This window comes from Alosa sapidissima, chromosome 8 (genome assembly GCF_018492685.1).
Source record: "Alosa sapidissima isolate fAloSap1 chromosome 8, fAloSap1.pri, whole genome shotgun sequence".
Taxonomy (NCBI): domain Eukaryota; kingdom Metazoa; phylum Chordata; class Actinopteri; order Clupeiformes; family Clupeidae; genus Alosa; species Alosa sapidissima.
Window position 1 is genome coordinate 3,678,554 of NC_055964.1, and position 21,664 is coordinate 3,700,217.

General features: G+C 45.7%; 1 protein-coding gene across 6 annotated transcripts in view; it reads right to left on the reverse strand.

Annotated features, from left to right (window-relative positions):
* Positions 1-15,124, reverse strand: part of dmxl1 (Dmx-like 1) — a 38,992-nt gene extending 23,868 nt beyond the window's left edge. For 2 of the 6 annotated variants that reach the window (XM_042102127.1, XM_042102123.1), the window contains exons 1-18: positions 14,976-15,124; positions 13,691-13,896; positions 12,283-12,408; positions 9,707-9,781; positions 9,502-9,580; positions 9,250-9,382; positions 8,798-8,864; positions 8,198-8,376; positions 7,242-7,443; positions 6,981-7,143; positions 6,422-6,613; positions 5,703-5,929; positions 4,697-5,411; positions 4,190-4,311; positions 3,973-4,062; positions 3,591-3,693; positions 1,884-2,003; positions 1,477-1,686 (exon numbers count right to left, since the gene is read on the reverse strand). In XM_042102127.1, coding sequence (XP_041958061.1) covers positions 1,477-1,686; positions 1,884-2,003; positions 3,591-3,693; positions 3,973-4,062; positions 4,190-4,311; positions 4,697-5,411; positions 5,703-5,929; positions 6,422-6,613; positions 6,981-7,143; positions 7,242-7,443; positions 8,198-8,376; positions 8,798-8,864; positions 9,250-9,382; positions 9,502-9,580; positions 9,707-9,781; positions 12,283-12,408; positions 13,691-13,777 — 2,890 coding nt within the window. In that variant the 5' untranslated portion in view covers positions 13,778-13,896; positions 14,976-15,124. Of the gene's footprint in view, positions 1-1,476; positions 1,687-1,883; positions 2,004-3,590; positions 3,694-3,972; positions 4,063-4,189; positions 4,312-4,696; positions 5,412-5,702; positions 5,930-6,421; positions 6,614-6,980; positions 7,144-7,241; positions 7,444-8,197; positions 8,377-8,797; positions 8,865-9,249; positions 9,383-9,501; positions 9,584-9,706; positions 9,782-12,282; positions 12,409-13,690; positions 13,897-14,094; positions 14,166-14,975 lie in introns of those variants that run through there. The other 4 variants (XM_042102125.1, XM_042102121.1, XM_042102124.1 and 1 more) reach the window with 3 other exon arrangements.
* Between the last annotated feature and the right edge of the window lie 6,540 nt (positions 15,125-21,664).

Here is a 21,664-nt window from a genome sequence, read left to right on the forward strand (position 1 = left end):
TAATATTACTCTTGAAAAAAAATTGTGAAAAGTGATTTGGGGAAAGCATTTAATAAGCATATTTTTATTGCAGTAATTTTACCTACCACCAAATGATGGACAGAATTCATAATAGTCCTCAATAGTGCGGCAGTCAACAACATAACAGTAGCCTAGCCCTACAGTATGTGTGGCTCCTTTAAGTGAACCTGACGTCAGTGAATTGCGAGTGAGTGGCTAGAGAGTATGAATCGTTTTAATTTAGGACTAAACTGTATCTTATGTCCGTCTACTCTGTTGCGCACAACCTGCTGCAGCAGAAAGGAAAGGGGTCAGCCCCGAAGGTTTTAATAACTTATTATGATGACTGGAACTGAAGCAGGAATGGTTAGCATATTTCTAGGTAGTAATACAAAACCCAAGTTAACGTAATGCAAATATAATGCTAAAACACAACTTAGAACTAGGCCTACTTATGTACTCGTCCCACTAACGAGTTTGCTTATTTGTTTCTCCGACCAGCGCGGTAAAGTGCAAACACACCAGCACAAGACGGCTCTAGATAGGGCTGAGCTCCGCTCTGGTAAGGTTAAATGGCGGATCATTCACGAGACGATTTTAAGATGCACAGATTCCCAAATGAACGCATATCCACAGATTTTGTTAGAGTGGTGAAATACATTCACACCGCTGACATTATATTGAGGAAAAAGTATAGCCAACCAAGCTCAAGTAGCTCAGTGTAGCCAGACGGACCTTACGTAGGCCTAAATTAGGACTTATCGGCGCAAATTATCGGCCAGAATTCTGTTATCGGAATATAATATAATATAATAATATTTTCATTTTTTCACTTATCGGCCAATAATATATCGGCCGCCGATATATCGTGCATCCCTATTTGCTATGCTATGGGTTGGCAGCTAAACTTTTCTATCTATCTAATTAATTCTTACAGAGTCGTAAATTGTGAGTATGTTTATGGTTATTGTTATTATTCTGTTAAATTTAATTTGGTCTGTAACTAACGTTTTTACACACACACACACACACACACACACATGTATAACGCTAACGTTATGTTAATTGATGTCATTGTAAATACCTTGCGACAAAAATGTTTGCTAAGAACCATAAATATCACACAACAGACACCGACACCATAATGTGAGATATGCCCATAATGTTATCGCACAGGCAGCATGTGACCCAAGTTCCAGTAACTCTGAGTCACATCATCTGTCAAGACCGAGCCCTCCACACAGTCCTGCCTAGTTGGCCTTTTCTCCTCTGGGTGTCTCATTTGTCAGGTTGCCAGGCTCAGCACCTTGACAGAGGACACTGCGTGCCAGCGGGTCGGCACAGGTCATTAAAAACAAACTGACCAATTAGGTCTGACCAGCAGGAGTCAAACCAGAAGGGCCTGCCGCTCACACTGATGCTACGCGTCCACCTCCCTCTCTGCAGGAGAGCAAACAGGTGCGTCGGGCCGCTCACCTGCCGCAGGTGTGACTCTGATGACCTCCACGCCGGCGGGCAGCTCCAGCTCCTGGCTGAAGACGCGCACGCTGTGGAGAGCCAGACGGCAGGCGCCGTGCAGGCCGCAGGGGCTCCCTCCGCTCCGCTGAGGCTGTCCAGGAGAGGACAGCTGCCCAAAGCTCAACCCAGAGCCACTCTGGTCTGGGCCAGCAGGAGTGGACGCTTCACCTGCAACCGACAGAAAAGGGAACGATATCAATGCCAGGACACAGTAGATGCTCGGAGAGTACTAAGGAGCAGGTGAGAATGCAGGTGTTTTAAGACCAGGCGAGTATATGAAAACTTCAAAACATGCATGGCATGGACACAGCAGTGGCCTAGGGGGAATTCTACAGTGGACATGGGGGCTGAATGGGCAGTCATACCTGAGGAGACCGGTTCAGCGGAGAGCTGGAGGAGCCACATGTGCAGCAGGGACCGCCCGGTGGGTGTGGCTTCCATCACCACTAAGAAAAACCTGGCAGAGAACACAGACTGGCCACAGGCTGCAACACAGATGGAGGAGAACATGAAGACACAACTAACAACTAACAACTAGCAGCACTCAGAGAACACACATCTCTGCCAAGGCCACATACTTTAGCTTTGTTTACTAGGGTAAATGAGGCCATCCTTAAAAATATTTTCGTTTGCCGTAACCCGACCGACCCTGTCAATTTAGAACCGACCCAAATATTTTTTTTCTTTCCCCTTTTAGTCCGACCGACTTGCCGGTTGTAAACTTGCGTTAATACCGACCGATTGGTTTTTTTACTCCCAATACAACCAATACAAATGCAATAAAATACTATTTATTTTAGTAGGCCTAAGTATTGTGAATATAAATTGCCTACACGCAAACGTAGACTCACTTAAATAAAACCCTGTGGCGTCATCTCTACACCATTGGTTTTACGCATGTCACACTATGGCCTATACGCTTCGTTTCATTCACACAAACTGATAACGCTTTTACTTGGCACGAAGTTCTGGAAGAACTGTGCCCAGATCTTTTCCCATCCCTTCTCCCCCCTAGTCTAATGGTGACCGTGTCGAAGTATTAAAATTGGTTGTGGTCTATTCAGCATTTCTCAAAATATGGGTCCGCAACGTGGAGACTGCTAGTCTAAGTTTGAGAAAGGCTGGTCTATACAGTATAACCTGCATCAGAATGAGGTTTGCAATGGTGCGCCTAAAGGCACGGGTCGAAGACCCAGTCAGTTACGTCACGATATGCACATTTGTGTAAATTCATACCTACGTAATTACCATGACCAAAATTTTACTTTTTTTTTTTTACTTTGAATCTTGAAAAAAAAAATAAAAATATTGACCTACCTACCGTCCCATTTTTATTTATTTTCTTGGCTGTTACTGCAAATAAGAATATTTTTAAGGATGGCCTGAATGCTAATTTGTGTATTCACTAGAAAGTGTAATGGGTTCCTCCTTGGCCTGTGCTACACCTCCAAGTTTCATGCAAATGAGACTGGTAGTTTTTGTATAATCCTGCTGGAAAACAGTTACAATCTCATTGCTAGTGGTTACAAACCAGCTAACACCTACAGTCTGTAGTCCTAACAACATCCGCACAAGCTACAGCCACAAAATCAGTTCAAGTGCCTTTGTTTTAGACTGCAATGTCCTAACTGACCCGGACGCAGTGCAGCGCTGCAAGCCCAGATGCAGCGCCACACTTTGAGCAGACCTTTTGACGGACGCCCCGTTTCTATTTTACTTGGTGTTGTTCGCATTGCTCTGCTATTTTGAATGAGAAATATGGTGCTACAAAATTTAACCGGGACATTCAATGCAGACAAAGAGCATTCAATGCAACGGAGTTGCTCGCTGCTCAGATTCTGTTAGGACTAGGTGTATAACATCATGGTAGCACCAAAATCTGCGCTGCCTTGTATCTGTGTGTGTTTGTACACGTGTTTGCAGTCTGAAACTTGAAAGTTCTTTGTCAAGGAGGAATGAACAACATGGGGCTTTTAAATGATGTATGTGCTGAACTGAGTTTCTTCATGCTACTGTTCTGACACAGGGAGTTTCAAAGAGAATGTCACAGTAACTTCCAGAAGGCCCCCTACCCGAGTCTGTAGGTGGTGCCTCCTGTGCTTCTCCATCGGGCCTCTGGCTCCCCAAGATCAGGTCCTCCTCGAACACGTGCAGCAGTTGAGTCTGCTTCCCCTGCTGAGGACAAAGCATGGCACAGGGCCCGCAGCGCTCAGTAAAACAGCAGGAACAAATGTGGCCTCTGTGTGTGTGTGTGTGTGTGTGTGTGTGTGTGTGTGTGTGTGTGTGTGTGTGTGTGTGTGGGGTTAACACAGTTTCCCCCTAAATATCCTTCATTGGGATTGCTGATTGTTTTTCCACAGTGGAAATCACCCAATTAGTTCTAACTAGCACTTTCTAATGTACTTTGCAAGTGTTTCCTGAGCCTAATAGTAGCGAGTCAGAGTTGTTACGTACAAAGTCTGTGATCACGTCCAGCTCAATGATGCAGCCTGGGCGCGCGGTGGACTGCTGACTGATGATGTTAAAAGCTTCCCCTACAGATTTCTGGGAAGAGGAAAGAAAAAGGAATTTAGCATTCCTCAGCAGAAAGCACAGGACAGAAAGTGACAAAAACAGCATAACATAGCTCATAATCTGTTCTGGATTGGCAATCAAAAGAAAAGACACTCACAGAATTTTCTGGATTGGAGACTTCACTAAGTAACTTCTTGGCTTCAATGACAGCTTGATACAAGCGCAGAGAATGACCATCATTTGCCACAAAACAGGCACTGGGGGAGCTGCCATACTCGCCTTTAAAAGAGACAGAGGATCATTAGAATGGTGAAACACTCATGTGTATGATGGTTAGACTGACACAGCATGGTCTAAGGGCTAAAAGTGATGACAGCGCCACAGAGCTAAGCTATACTCATAGCTGCCTGCAACAATAACAATAATCAGGATTCCCAGACAGCAACGTGGCAGAATGAACACAAAACATGACTGCAGCAAAGGCATTAGGGCTGGGAACCCAAATGCTAGAATGGAGTAGACGTGATAAGGAACAGGAGCCGGGAGCAGGAACAGTGGCCTGCAGCGCTGCTCACACAGTGGCTCATTCATTAGCACTGACGTCAGCCGCAGCCCCCACACATGCCCACTCACTGGACGCAGCTGCTGCGGCTACTCTACTTACCCAGGCAGTTGCTGGGGATGAGCGTGGGGAGCCAGGCCACGTTGGCGAAAGCCGAGGCGTGGAGAGAGTTGACCCTGGCCAGCTCGGACACGCCGCCGGAGAAGGAGAGCGGGCCCACGGGCTCCACGCGCCACAGGATGAGCTCGCTGTAGATGGCGTTGGGGTCCTGCGGCACGGCGCCGAGCAAGCCCCTGCTGTGGCGTCCGGTGGAGGAGGGGGAGGAGGAGAGCGCGTTGACCGGGCCGGCGGCCGCAGGGGTCGGCGAGCGCAGGGCGTTGTGGTGCGAGGTGGTCAGCAGCAGTGGCAGCAGCGAGTGGCAGGCCAGGTGGTTGAGGTGGAAGCGGTGGCCGCAGTAGCGCGAGCGGTGCGACACACTGAGCACCGTGGAGAAGGCCGAGTCCTCGGCGAAGCTGACCGCCCACTGGTTGAGCGAGCCGTCAGCGTGCTTGGAGATCATGAGCACGCTGGGCGTGAAGATGCTGAGGCGCAGGCTGCCGGAGCCCGTCGCTGACCCCTTGCCCTGGTGGCCGAAGCAGGAGATGAGGGAGGAGGAGCGGGGCAGGCCGCCGCCGGATGGACGCTGCTGCTGCTGCTGGCGGCCCTGCTGGATGGCCAGGTCCACGTTCTTGTTGCAGGCGTACATGACCACGCTGCGGCTCAGCGAGTTGGCGTCGCCCGTCGGGAACGCCACGGGGATGCGGGACACAAATGACACCTGTCAATCAAATACACTGGTCAGGCATCAAGGCACTTTAAAACCAAAATCAACAGAACAAGGCATGTCTGTGAATGTATTGTATTTGTGCAATATGCAAAAGACATATTCCAGTAATATTCTAATAAAGAGAGTGACAAAAAAATATATACAGTCCTTATACCATTGCCCCAAAACATTTTGGCAACATTTGCACAGACTTTTGCTCGGGTGGGGTGGGGTTATTACAGGTAGCTGAAGAACACATAGTTCTGTGTGTGTGTGTGTGTGTGTGTGTGGTCCAGTCCCCACCTGAGCCTGGCGGAACATCCCGGGCTGGTACTCGTCTAGCCAGTCGGTGTGCCACACGAGCAGCGAGCCGTCGGTGGGGTGGATGCTGAAGAGCATGTCTGCGCTCCTGTTCCAGTCCTCCAGCAGCAGCTCCACCTGCTGCTCCACGGCCGCCACGTCCATCCCGGCCTCCAACTGTGGCGGCGACTGACCGCCATTCCCAGAGCCGTCCTCCAGAAACATGGCGTCTGCAACGAAAGGTTCCCCAGTGAGTTGCGCAGAGACCAAATGATGGATACGTTAACAGAGCATGTTCTGCCAATGACAACAGCATGTTTCATTTGAGCACACTGCTGATTTGGGCTCAGCTGTGGGCAACACTGACAGCAATCCCAGCACAGACAGGCCCTGATCCCTGATTTATCAGCAGTGCGGCTGCTGCTCCAGAACCCATTTGCACGCGTCATGACGGCAGATGAAATAGAGGCGCCTGATCAAGGCCGCTGTCAGAGGGCCAGTTAAACAGAGCTGTGGCTCTGTGGCGTAGGTGAGAGATGACCTTCTCACACACACACAGGCAGCAGCTAGGACAGCAAGAAGATGTCGGGTGGGGAGGGGGGGGGGGGGGGGTATAGAGAGGAGAAGGGTGTTGGCTGTGAGGGAGATGTGAGTGTAACGGGGCATGTGAGAGCACATGTGTGGTTCTCCGGTTCTGCGTGTGTTAGGTGTTAGTGGCGTACCAGCGGTGTTGTCGGCGGCGGCGGGGGCCAGGCTGGGGCTGTCCTGAGCGCTGCGGAGCATCTGCAGCAGCACCTCCATGGCTAGAGTGAACTGCAGCTCCTTGTTGTTGAGCCAGTGCACTGTGAAGGGCCCGCCCGGCTCCTCCTCGTCTGTGCCATTCAGCGACGAGATGGAGGGCAGCAGCGGGATATCTGACACACACACACACACGCGCACACACACACACACACACACACAGTAGCAGTATTTACATTAGTGAATACAAATGATTAGGACTCCTGTAAAGTAAATATTTGCCACAATACCAAAGCTCTCTCTCTCTCTCGTGCTGCCTGGTTTAAAAACCAAGGCTGATTAAATGTGCAGAAAGAAATTCTGGAATTTTGGAGCATGTGTGTGTGTGTGGCGTGGCATGTGTGGCGCGTGTGTGTGTGTGTGTACACTATGCACGTCTATGGATGCGTATTGCTGTATTTCTGTACTGTTGAAACGGATGTGACACAATGTGGTAGTTATTTGTGGCAGGTGTGTGTTGTGGTTTTGAGGTTAGTGCGTCACCTGTGGCCGGGTTGATGCTGGCGGCGATGTGGAAGTGGCAGAGTGCGTTGGCGTGGGGCTGGATGGGCTTGTGGCTGTAGTGTTTGCCCTGCTGCTGGGGAAGCAGGCTGGTGTGGGCAAGAATGCCACGCTGAGAACCCCCCCACGACTCCTGCAGGTTGAGCTGACACACACACACACACACAGTTCCATTACAGTGATCTAATCAGCACTTTATCATCTCAGCATGTGATGGGGTGATGAGATCGGCTCAACCTTTACCTCCAGTGGATTTGGTGATTTGCCATTAGCTGGGAGCTTCTTGTCCCTGGCCAGCCGGTTGGGGTCACCGTAGTTCTGGTGGTTGCCAGGGTTATTGTGCTTGAGTCCAGACAGCAGGCAGTCACTTGGCAACAGTGTCTCCGCCCAGAGACGACACACACTGTCCTTGCAGCAGGTCAAGAGCACATTGCACACCGCACCCCTGAGGGAAGAGAACATGCACGCGCGCGCACACACACACAAAATTAATTTGACAATCATACACACACACAAAGTAATGTGGCCATTCAAATATTCTCATTCCATCTAGTAAATGAGCAGCATAAAAGAGCATCTATTCACATCTTTTAACTGGCAAACATGACTACTGCTTCAGATATGAAACAGCTCACAAGACACATACACAACTTCCTGTCTAACATTACCCTGTGTGTGTGTGTGTGTGTGTGTGTGTGTGTGTGTGTGTGTGTGTGTGTGTGTGTGTATATATGTGCTAAGCTGTACATAACTTGATGTGCTGTCTTTTTTTTTTGTAAAACACACACCACAAATACCAATGAGGCAAAAGAAACCTATTAAAACAAGGGTAACGTCCCTTCTGTAGACATTCAAACAAAACAGAGAGCTACTGTAGCTCGCTACTCCCTCCCATGCAAATGAAACTCTCCCAAACGTGCATCTCGTCAGTGATTTGCTAGAACAGTTTGTTATGTTTTCATGGGCTTTTTACAATGTATTCGGGGCACAGGCAGCTGGCGGATGTTGAGGTGATGCTAGCTGTATGTGACAAAACATGTTTTAGCTTAGAAACCGTGTTACATCGCTTATAGCACCTTTAAGAAAAAGTTCAATAAGTGACATCAAATCAAAAAAAGACATCCAATCCTAAAGTAGAATGACTTGCTGTTTTGCTGCTCTGATGAAGTCATGGTCATGCCATGCGGTGGCCTCTGTACCTTGGCATGTACTTGCTGGTCTTCCTCCAGGAGAAGCCGGTGACTGACCGGGGGTGGGCCAGGTAGATGAAGGAGAAGTCCAGCCCACCCAGGGAGCTCTGCTCAGGTGGGGTGAAGAGCTTGCCAGCATCCCACTGCCAGCTGCTGGTACCGTACCACACCTTCACTAAGCAGTCATCCTGAAAACATCCACTCACATGAGCATCTTAACCTAAAGCACTTGGTACCATACCACACCTTCACTAAGCAGTCATCCTGAAAACATCCACTCACATGAGCATCTTAACCTAAAGCACTTGGTACCATACCACACCTTCACTAAGCAGTCATCCTGAAAAACATCCACTCACATGAGCATCTTAACCTAAAGCACTTGGTACCATACCACACCTTCACTAAGCAGTCATCCTGAAAAACATCCACTTACATGAGCATCTTAACCTAAAGCACTTGCACAGGCATAGACACCGAATGCAAAATAACCGAATGCCAAATAAACTTGTATCACTTAGCTGGATCATAACATGCATCAAACAGAAATTTTCATTTAATCCAAAAGTGAATGCAAATTTCAGGTGATCAATGTTTGAGAGCTTTTACCTGACCAGCTGTGGCAAAGAATTCTCCTCCAGGTGAGAACTTCAGGAAGCGAATAGGGGAGGCCGTCCTGTCCAACACAAACACATAAGAATGAGACACATATTCATTTGTCATATAAAATAAAGATGCATATTCAACAACTTCACTTTTCTAGAGAGCCTAACAACTAACAAAATGACTTATAACAGATTTTGAACACAACCTACAGACACTAATTCTACAGTTACAGCACAGAAAACAGTTGTGAGAGAAATACTTCTCACTTGTATGGGAATAATTGCATTTATTCCTAGAGAATTGCTTAACATGGACAGCACACATGTTCCTTCTCTGGACAGAGCAGCCCAGCTTTTGCAGCATCAGTCCAAGCACATGAGGGCCAGTATGGGCGGAGGCCCCTGACCAATCCATGGACCAGCAGATAGTTCAAGTTGCAGCAGACCAACACCTACTTGCACTGCCAGATGCACCTCCACGTGTTGTGGCCTTCAGTGCTGGAGCTGGACACCTCCTCGGCCGCCCCACAGGTGTAGCTCTCATTCGACCACAGCTGCAGGCTACTGGAGCCTGTGAGGAGTTGCATACCTGCGCCCAGAAAAGCAAATACTCACAACAAAGCACTAGATTTTAGGTAGTGTCCCTGTTTTAGCCTCTATGAAACGTAGCTTCTAAGACGTGAGAGAAAAATCAATCCTGTGTTCTACCTGCAGGGTTCCATGCCAGGTTGTGTGCAATTGACTGCAATACAAACTGCCCGCTCTTCTGCCATTGGTAGCCAAATTTCTGCTGGTGGAACACACACAAACACACACACGCTTTACTGCATCAAGTGATACAAAGAAGTCACGTAAGAGTACAAGCCTTAGAACATGTGCTTGAGGGGTTTCATATAGAACTTTAGACACTCACAGTTTGAGTTTTCTCTGGGTTCAGCAGGGGAATTGGCTCAAACACACACACGATGTTTCCATAGGAGGCTGCTATCTGTTGGCATCAGGGAGAGTTCAAACATTTAGTTGGAGGCAGACCATCAGTAAATACTCATGGGAAATGCTTCCCATCACACGATACTGTAATGATTCAGTTTGATCTGTCCTTGAGTCAAAAGATCATGTTACACAAGCTTTTCCAGGTTAAGTTTCCATTTCTATTAGATAAAGAGACTACATCATTAAGGATCTTTCAACACACACACACACACACAGAGAAAGAGAGAGACACACAGACACTAACACACACACCAAGGTACCTCCTGTAGTTATCTGTTCTCTCTGCAGCATTATTGTGTGCACATCCGTCAGTACTTCAGCTGTACATAATATTCATAATAATACTTTCAATCACAATTCCATTGTTTAAGACCCTTATTAAACCTGCTTTGCTTTTTCTATTTCACTACATTGAGAAGGGAAATTGTTTCACCATGGTTTCTTTTTAAGAAACTGCTAACTGAAAATCTCATCCAAGGTCAAATCTCATTTCATTTACATCCGTAAATTAGATTTTCCCTCTGAGGTGATCATTATCAGTAAATTATACATTCCGAGGGGGTACTTAGGCAGCAAATATTGTCAAACTGGTCTCCCTCTTCCACAACTGTTCGAAGCTCATCCATTTTACTCACAAAGCATAATACTATGTAAAGCATGCTATGTTTTCTGCCCAACACTTGCTGTTTAGCAGACTTTTCAATAAGCAGCTTCTTCAAGTGGTGTATACAGTCAAAGCCTCACTACAACCTGAACAGGAACATTTAAATCTATCTGAACAGGAACATTTAAATCCATCTAAACAGCCATTTAGTGCTGCACTAAACAGCATTATTGTTGAAAAAAATATTCTAATCAGAAAAAGAGGAGTACTAGTCATCCCGACAGATGCTGCAGTCTCAGACAAGTGACTCACAATGACCACTCAGATACACACACTCTTCTCCATAGTGAGCTCGCCTAACAGCTCAGCTCGGTGACACAGAAAGGGAACACCACTTATTTTAAGATGATGGTTCAGCTGTCTGTTAGCTCCTAGAAAACTCACATTGTGTCACCAGCTCTCCCAGGCAAGAGGAATTGTGCTAACCATGACTTCTAAGACTGTCTGTGTAAGCTTGACAACAGTAAAAGGTTGTTCAAGCCTAAGTGGACAGAAACGGCTTAGCACAATGCTGAGCCATATTTAGCTGTAACAGAATGAGGACCTAGGACCTAGTCAAGGAAGAAAGCAGGAGCTTCACAAAAACAACTGGAAGCAGGCCAAGTCTCCTCAAGCATATGCGAGCAAACACATAGGCACGCGTCTCTAGAGTTACCACTGTTTAGCTGTGAAGTCTACAGGGGCTTCAGATTCAACAACATGAATCAACTTGGAACAGAGCACATGCGTGCGCCACACACACACATTGGGGAAAATATATTTTTTCTGACAGATATTGCGATTTGCAATATAATTTTTGAATGTCAATTAATTGATTCAGTTCAATATTCCAAATGTCTCCTTAATTGTGCCACCCTTGATAGGTGAGCACGCCCAGTGCACAAGAAGCACAGTAACCCCGACCAACGGTGAAGCTCACCAATCAGAATTTCTGTGACATAGTCAAGAAGTATGAAATGAATATAAAAAAAGTCACATTAACTGCATGATTATTTGTAGCTTTCGCGATTAGGTAATTGCATTGGTTCATATTGCGATTGTGATAATTGCAGATAATTGTGATAATTGCAGTCCTAACACACACACACACACACACTTAAAAACAGAGAGCCTCTGCATTCTGTCCTCAAACACAGATTACACCACACCATCCATGGTTCTGTGTAACCTTTATAAACATTATCTTACTTACATTTCATATTTGTTGTAGTTCTTGCACTACTGTAGCAGGACAGTGCTGCCATATATGCTATATGAGCAAGGATTTAGAATCAATACATGGAAATCACATTCACCTCTTTCCCAAGAGGTTGCAATGCCTGAAACTAGCGCCTTCACATCAGCAGAAGCCCATAACAGGCTGGGTGCAGAATCTCCTCAAACCTGACTTGTTCTCCAGGCTCAGGGTGTGGTTGGCCCTAAGGCGGGGATCACATTAGCCAGCGGCAAGTGGCAGGTTTCCTATTGTCCTATTGTTCTGTATGGTTCGGCAGCGGAACGGTGGCAACGCTGGCGTAACACTAGCGTTGAACTTGGTTCAACTTTCAAAGCGCAACGCGTGCGTATTCAATTGCCAAACTGTTTGTGTTGCTTAGGAATGAGACAAAACTTATTATGGTCTGAGCTTTGCGTTATGTTTGCCGCTGCTGCTTGCCGATGTGATCTCCGCCTAAAGGTCAGTCTTCAATGTCAGCATGCCAAGAATGTGAACACAACCAAGAACACACACACACACACACACACACACTCACTTCAACTCAACAACCTGCTCCTCCTGTCTGCTGTGGTCAGGAGGAGACAATGGGTGGATGCCAAGGAGAGACGGTTCTTACCTGGCCGCCCTGCTGAGAGCAGTCCACACAGCCCACCTGGATGTTTCCGTGCTTGGCTCCTGGAATGATTTGAAGCCTCTCAAAGTCACTGCCCAGAATCACTATGTCACAGCCGGAGGCGTAGGCCTGTAGTACACAACAGTCACAGCAACTGTCTTATTTATGAACAGAAGCTTTACAAGGAATACAGCTCATCAGCATGTGTCTAGGAAAAGTCTAACAAAGGAAGCCATGATGTTCTTCTTCTCTTATCGTGTTCTAGCTGCTGTGCTACATCATGCTGAGATTGCTCTAAAGGCTGAGCTACAGGACATGCAATAATCACTGTTCATGCAGCTACAGTAAAAACTCCCACAACACAGTAAGTGGCAATGTTCAAGAGAAATACTTCATAGACAACATGGAAATAGCACATACAATGTAAGTGTAAACGGCACCCTTCCTTCAAAGTAATCAAACACTTCTTTATTCAAACCTTCCTCGGAGATAGATAGATAGATAGATAGATAGATAGATACTTTATTGATCCTCAAGGGGAAATTCAAGGGTCTCAGTAGCATACAGGCATAACACACAACATGCACTTACAACAGAAAATGGTAAACATTAGTATAGTATAAACATATAACTAAACTCCACTGTACAATAAAGACAGTAGAAGATAAGATAAGAAACTAACAAAACTAAATACACTATATAAGATGCAGGGTGGTGGAGAATGAAACAGAGTTGTGACAACAGGGATGTGTGACAGGGCATCCGAGACATGCTGAGTGAGCACCATCTCACGCACAGCCCAACCCAGCAGGCCAAGGGCACACGAACAAGCATTCCCATTACTGATCTGGACCGGTGTTAAGCAATGCCCTTGAAACATGGCTGATCAAATTAGCTCTTGTATTCATTTGATATGTATGATAACCTAGTGGTGGGAGAGTGCTGTTTTTTTTACTATAGTCTTAGCGATGCATCGCAGCTTGTTCAACAAAATTTGTAGTAAATGACTATAATAACTATACTGCTTTATGTAGCTTCTTTTTCTCACACCCTCCTCCCTCCAACATACACAAGGGGAAAATATTGTGTATCCCAACACAGCCTAAACAATTGCAATATCATTTAGAGGCCACACCGGCCAGCCTCAGAGGTATCCTACATCTTTAGCTCAACTGAAACTGGATCCATTTCAGAGAGAGCAGGACAGGGGAAGAGGCTGCTCTCCAATAGGTTCTGATCTGAGTAATCTAGAAACACTGCATTCAGAAATAGGGCCAGGTTCGGTTGCACAGGAGACCAGCGCCCGAGCTCTCGGTCACTTTTCACCACATTCCCGCCTGTCTCAGCAAAAGTGGACTGAGGCAGAGCTGTAACTGTTCCTAAAGCATAACAGTGCTGAAACAAGACTTACCGTGAAAGGCACATTGTTCAGGCTGCCCACAGAAAAGCAGTTGTCCCCAGGGTTCACTGCCCCAGTCAGTACCTGATGCAGATTCATGGTCCTTGCAGTACCCCTTTATTCCAAACTAGGTCTCGAACCTGGTATGATCAGGTGGAGAGGCATGGTCCGAGGAAAGTGTAAGCTAACACTGTCACAAACGCGTCAAGGCCTTCAACCTGAAACACCAAACAAGCACACTGGTTGGTTTAGCACTCGACATGTACGGTAAGTAACGTTAGCTTGCAGAATTAACCTCGTTCTGTCAGATTTATTGTTAAAAATGTCACCACTGCGGGATGTTCCCGATGGATTATTAAGATTATAGTTTCTGCTGCAGATGTGTACAATCCTGTCTGAAGACATACTAACATTACCATTTTAAAACTCAATGTTAGTCGTCCATAACTCTCCTACGTTGGTAACTGGCTCAAGTTAGCCCACTAGCGTGGGATGCTGTGCTCTACACAGTACGTACGTAGGCACTAGGCAGCGAGCTATTTGGCAAATGCTCTCAGTACAAAATCAAATGGGGGAAACTAAATATGACAGTTGTCACTATGTAAAGGTCCTTATCGATCTACAAATGAAACACATAACTTATATAAAATGCCTGACCTAAACCCCCTGCATTAACAACCAAACAATAAAATAGGTGAACAAGCTCCGTGTGTCACTCACGTGATGCGAATGGTCGGAAATAAGTTGCAGACAAGTTAACGTTAGCTCGAAAGCTAGGCAACATATCCTTACACGTAGGCAAAGTAAACTTGCTCGAACCATAGAAACTTTATCGTGCTGACCCTTCCCATAACATGAAAAGTTGACGAATTTGGGGGACTACTAACCTCATTTAAAAGAACATAAATTGCAACAGCTCAATTTGCTTGCTAACAGATATTGAGGGACGTTTGCAGCAAATGTAGTTGCCTCCAAACATTCCATCCATTTAGCTAGCTTTAGCCAAAATCCTTTCGGTTGCACAACCTCTAATTACATCTAAATTACATGTTCTTAGGACATTGAAGTCATAATCTAACACAATGTATATTTTCTAATTTACATTAAGTTACCTCAGCCACCTTCTCGACATTTAAAGGATAACGTTACAACACATGATAACATGACATTCTGACAACCAGTTGGTTTCCTATGCTAAACGGCTAACTAGCTAAACTTAGCTGACTAAACAGACAGCTGCCTAGCAGTACATACCTATTCCAGTGTCTACCTGAAACAGGTTACTTTTCATTCTTACCTTTTAAATGCGTCAGGTTTTGTATCGATCTTAGACCACATTTTTCAAAATAGCAATGACACAGACCTGCCGACAGATTCAGCTAACCAGCCAAGCTTTGGTTGTACTGCAACTGTATCTGGCTATGATAGCTGATGTTTTGCACTGTACGACAGTTCCATGCGCAATGCACCCTGGTTCTTGTGGTTTATCTATTTAGCTGTCATTTCTGCTCAGTCTCCTCTCTTTCATGGTAGACCACTAGTCCAGGCAAATCAAGGTCTGACCTAAAACTAATTGCAACAGAATTTATTTTCACATTGTCATATTTCAATTGGTGATCTAAACACCATAAAAGTCCATGCACATCGTGTTGGTGGAAATATATATATATTTTTTAATGCATCATGCTTCAGCAAATACTGACAAAACTGTAATTAGAATGTTGTAGAATAGAGGTTCTCAAACTTTTCCAACCCAGGCTCCCCCAAAACGGGCATGAAGGCCCTCCCTGACCCTGTTCTGCGCTGCCCCCACGAGTTTGATACTGTAATGCCGCCTACACCTACTACTTGGCTACTATAGAGCATGGTGGTGCACTGACTCCTCCTCAGTTTTCCCACTACTCTTCCTCAGTATTTTCTCCAAAATACCCAGTATCCCTATACTCTAAAACTGATTGGAGTCCATTTCTGCCTAAAATAATACACTAGACATTATTAGGAAAAGCACACATCTCTTTGTACCAGGGCCGTAGTCACCATAGACTTAATATTCAGACGTGACCAAAATGCCCCCCCCCCCCCCCCCCAAATATTCGGACATAGAAAAATAAATAAAGAAAAAAACGCTATAGGCTATTACAGGGAACCAACAAGTCCCGCCATCTGAAATGCAATCAAACGTAAATAACGCACAAATTAGTGACCTGTTGATGGTTTCAGAGAGAGTAGCCTACACTGTGAGTGGTTTGTCCTGGAGGTTTTGCGTTTATCGTTTGAGTCGTGCGCTATCAAAAGCTTCCTGTACCCTCCTGCGGTGCGGGCTGTCAACAATATCGCAAAAGATACCGGTACAATTCTCCCAAAACTTGTTGGAAAGGTGTAGCACTGTCTAAGGAAACCCCATTCATTTTTGAAGCTGATCAGACTCAAAGGGAACTTTGAAGCAATTCCATATTGTAGCCTATTTTCAGTGGCGCAAAAAGTGGGTATGCGTTATATGCGTTATATGCGGCGCATAGGGGCGCAGTACCATGGGGGCGCCAAAGCGATGGTAATAATAATAATAATAATAATACTATATTTGATATATTCTATATGTAGCTACTGTTGTACGTTTCTAAATCATCAATCAATTTCTGCATTTCCTCAATGTTAAATAACATTTTAGAACACTAACAGGCTAGAGTAGGCACCCTATCTCATAAGATTCTATCATAGAATTTTGACATAAAAGAGGGAGTGGGGGCGCCGTGAGCACTGAGTGAGCAGGTACGAGTAGTGAGTTTTCGTCTATGGAAAAAGATGGATAAAGCAAAAAAGCTGTTGGGGGCTAAAAATATAAAAAGAAAGGGAAAATGAGATGGCATGTCAAGGGATGCGACAGTAGTTAAATAAGTGGATGGTGAAAAGCAACAGGTAGGATTTAAAGTGTGACGTCTGTGCTTGGAGGCACACGTTTCATGTTCATGTTATTCATGTTACCAGACTAACTAGCGTTTGCTAAGCATATGCCGATTGAAACATAGCCTATTCCGTTCAGATAGCTAGGTGGTTACCATGCTCATACTGCACTTTTAATGGCAAACTGCAAACAGAAATGTCTCACTAGCACCAACTCATTACATGTTTCCATTTCCTAACAATGAAGACTCCTTGTAATAACTTAATATTGTGCTGTCATTGTGGCGCAAACAAAGGCTAGAGTTGGATCAGCCTTATCCTTTGTGGGCAACAGCTGGCAAAAGGACGTTATGAGAACCGTTTAGAGACTCTTACAGTGACAATGCGACATTTTACAATAGGCCTACTTCAAGTTCAAATCGGCAGAATTTCTTAAAAAAATAATAATATGTAATACATTATTGGCCTTTTGTTTTACTTTAGTTGTTTGTGTTTTTTGTGGGGAGGGGGGCAATTTGTTGTTGCATACCCCTCAAAAAATGGGTAGCTGCGCCCCTGCCTATTTTCTCGCAATGAAAGCGAAAGTGTCCTTTTATTTGAATTTGTGCGTGCCTGTGTCATTCATTTCTGAACCGGTTTATAAGCCTCTTAGAAATGGTTATTGCATCTTGCATGTTACATTTAGATACGCGCTCAATCGCGCATCCATGCAGGCAAAACGTAGCACTCAAATGTGGCGACGGCACAAAAGTTGAAAAAACTTTTACAATGGCGGTGATAGCCTACAGTTAATGTGAATCGCGGACAATAAGCAAAGAAAGGAATTTCCACCTCTATTCACCAAATAAAGGCTGTGTTTCTACATGTTAACACAAAACGTAATTTCTGTCAGAAACCAGCCTATAATGCATAGGGTTGAGGTGAGTCAGACAGAAGAGGGACCTGACTTAGTATGCTAGCCTATCTTGAATCCCATCCCTTTCAAACTACCTTAAAATTGTGTGATTAGCTGCCAGAATAATAAAATCAAAATACAAAATATGATTGGGCTATAGGTCCAAACCTATGAGTAAGCATTCAGTGTAATATAGAGGTTATCAAAGATACTCTAGTTTGCATTTTCTTTTAAAATATACATTTTGGACAAATGGAGTCATACCACAGGTCTATATCCAGGGATGGATTATTGAATGGACCTACTGGGCCCAAGAGCTCAGGGGGCCCTGAAGCCTAAGACTGTGTGAAGTTGCTTCTCTGCCCCTCTCTTCTATTTCCACAAAACTCACAAGTCGTCATAATTATAAAGGGTCATTTTTTTTAAGTCTTCCGGGGAAGTATGCCCCCGGGTGCCCCTATCTTAACAGGGGAGGGTTTTTTTTGCATCTATGCCCAGAGGTTCATAATCCATCCGTGCCTATGTCCCTCAAAAGTTTGGTATATCCTAATTGACTGACTTAACTAATGACATGTTTGTGATTTTAATAATATTTCTGCATGGTAGGAAATGTGAATTGAAATTTTGTTATTGAAATTCACACCGCACCACAGATTTGGTCCCCCCCAATGTTGACATCATGGCTATGGCCTTGCTTTGTACAAGGTCTCACAGTTGATGGTGTATGTTAGAATGAAAACCAAGCCACGAGGTCGAGAGAATTGTCCGTAGACCTGCGAGACAGGGTTGTGTGAAGACTGATCTGAGGAAGGATATAAGAAAATTTCTGCAGCATTGGAAGTGCCCAGAGCACAGTAGCCTCCATCATTCTCAAATGGAAAATTTTGGAACAACTAGTCTTCCTAGATCTGGCCGTTCAGCCGAACTGAGTAATCCAGGACGAAGGTCAGACAAATAACCAATGGTCACTATGAATGACATCCAGAGTTTCTTTAAAGGATGAGAGAAGCGTAATAGTCCGGTGGACAGCCCATAGAGCCCCATTGTGGATCCGGAAATGTTGAGTACACCAAAGTTTTATGATGGAAATATATAGTATGGGTTCCCAGCATGCAGAAACTGCCGGATGCTAATTTGCATATGTTGGGCAATTTGTGTAATTGAGCTAATTAGCATAAATTAGCATAATCCATATCTGACATTTTCCAGATTCAAAATCACTATTTTAACTTGGTTTGGTCACGTTTTTACTCTCATTAACCTGATTTTGCTAAAAACTTTGGTCCAATTTAGACAGATTTTTGGAGGATAGGGCTGTAGCGATATGCAGTAGGGCTGTAATGATACACCAACCTAACAATTCGGTTCGTATCACAATTTTTGACCCACGGTTTGATACGAACCTCGATTGTTTTGGAGGGGTCGGATAGACATTTCAATAGCCTACCTTAGAACACCAGAGGATTACAATATAATATATCTGTATTATTTTATATCCTGATATTAAAAGAGAGAATACTGAATGTCTGATATTTATGACAGCACACTTTATGCAGATTAGCCTATAGCTTAGGCCTACTATTTCTATTACAACTCTACCACATTCAGCTTCTCTGGTTGAAGCCTGGAAATATTGTACACAAAGAAGCATAGTTGGCTAGCTTATCATAGTCTACTGATTGGACTGTTAAGTTTCCTCATGTGTGTTTAAGATAATACTCTTCTCGTAGGGACAAGCCCTTTTGGGAAACGTTGGTATTGAGATGATCACTCAACTTAAATGCAAGAGCTTTAACAAATATGTGCAGCATGCTAATGATGCTAAGCAGATTTAATAGTGTAATGATTGATGAGACAGCGTTGTCTAATCAAAAGCTTTATTAAAGGTCGGGAGCAGGGACATCGGCACAGAACATAGCACACGCCAGGGGAGTCAAGAACACTCGCACCTTACACACATAGGGTTGGATGCAGCCGCACCATACAGGCACACATAATAACAACCCCAAAGTTCTCCCAGAATCCCCAGCGCGAAACATTGTGGGAATCTCAAGCACAGTCCAGCACGCTGACGTTACACAGCTCCCCCAACGCCATTGCCATCCTTGGCACATTCAGTCCAGCAAAGTCTCTGGCACTGCCACACAGCAGGTGGGGTGCACACACCGCAAGAGCCCTACTCACCCAGGGGAACCACAACCACCAGCAGCCCAATGCGGGTAGTGCTGGCAGTCACCTGGCCTGTCGCCGCTCGTCCCCAGCTCCCTTCAGAGAACGCCCTCAGGTCGCACTTTCGCAGTGTGCACCACCACAACGTTCCTCCAACACCTGGCGGGGCCTAGCCTCCACTGGCACAGACTCCCCACCACTGAACACCATAACTGGCACCGCACCTCCAACGCTCTGCTCCGTCGTCTCGCCAGTCGAGGCAGCAGACTCCAGCTCCATCGTAGCCGGACCACGCGGGCAATCGGGCTACAGCTACCGATGTTGGCATCCCTCCTCTGCTGCCTCGTTGCATAGCGGTCCTCCGCTGCTCCCGGCCGCTCCACTCCACCAGGGTCGCGCCAAGACGTAGACCTTCTCTCTGGCTCGTGCCATCAGATTTCACACAACAAACTTTTTTTCCCCTTATTTTTCTAAAGAGCGCCAGCGAACAGGCCAACAAGAACAGGCACCCGCACAGCATGGTGCCTCCCACACGCACCCAAAGGCTTAGAGTTCCGTTTTTCAGAGGGCCCTTCCGCCGGAGCTGCCCAACCGTCGTGCCTCAAACGGCTCCGCCAACCGTCCATCCTCAAGGCACCACCTCCTTGCCGCTCCACCTCTGCTCTGCTCCGCAGACAGGGCCACCGCCAACTCCAACCTAAAGCTGCCTGGCGGGGCCAGGGGCTCAAGGTCTTCTCACGGTGAAGCAGGTCGGCGTCACCACCTCATCTTCCAAGGTCGCGTGAAGCCCTTCTCCGCCGTGTCCACTGCATCGAGATCCTCTTCAGGCTAGCACTCCTCCTGTAGCCAGGCCCAGGCGACGGCTGGTCTCCTCCCGCGGATTCTACTGAAGGCCTCTGTAAGCTTCTTAGTACCCCTTACAAGGGCTGTCTTTGGATCCTTTTGCTTGGGCCTCCACCTAGCGGTGAGCATGGACGGATTATGAACTTTCGGGCCCAGATGTATTAAGGGCCCCCCACTAATTGTCGCATGTGGAAGGGGGGTTTGGGGGTCCTTCCTCAGAAATGTTTTAATTTGTTTGATGTGATTTCCTGTATACTGGTGCATTTTGGGGATGGACTAAATTCAATCAGATTCATACACCATACATCCTGATGTGTTGATATGAGGCAATGATTTCATGCAAAGGCTTGGGCTTCAGGGCCCCCTGACCCTGGGCTCGGTAGGCCCGTGCAGTAATCCATCCCTGGCGGTGAGGCCTCCCATTCCCGGCTCCTCCAGCACTGAAGACACCGTCTCCTACAGAACGCAACTTACTCCTCCATGGAAAACGTGCCCATCTACAGGTGCTGCTTTGGAAAGCAGCAGACCACCCTGATCCACCGGCTGTGGATATCACCGCGTTTGGATGGAGTAAGAAGACAGGTATGAAGGAAGGAGAGGAACTTGCCCACCCTCGATTCAAGTCCTGTTGCTCCTGCTGATTTGTTAGATGTTATCAGCAGTAACTGCAAAGCTGGGTTAAAACGGTGTATACATGTATCTGGAAAGTGCAGCTGTGCAGCTGCAGGCCTAGCCTGTACTAATTATTGTTTCTGCAAAGGCAGTGATGTTACATGTGTCAATATATATATATATATACACAGCTAAAAGAGCAGAAGGACAGGGATGAAGAGTCTGGAGAAGATGGCGACAGGACAATGGATGAGGACAGGAGGAGTAGTAGAGGCTAGTTCTTCCCTTTGTTACTCAATTGTGAGTCACAGCAGAGGGCCACAAAAGGTATTTTGTCTCCAGCGTACCGTGACACCAAGACATAAACCAACAAATTAACAAATAATAAAAAGTAAAAAATAAAATAATAATAAATAATTTTAAAAATCAAGCAATCCAATGCAGTTATATTACCTTACATTTTTGCCCATTGTTTACACACTAAAATCGAACACACTTACAGTATTGTGAAACACTACATACGATTTCTTAGACACTTGTGACACAGTGAAATCTGTTATCATTGA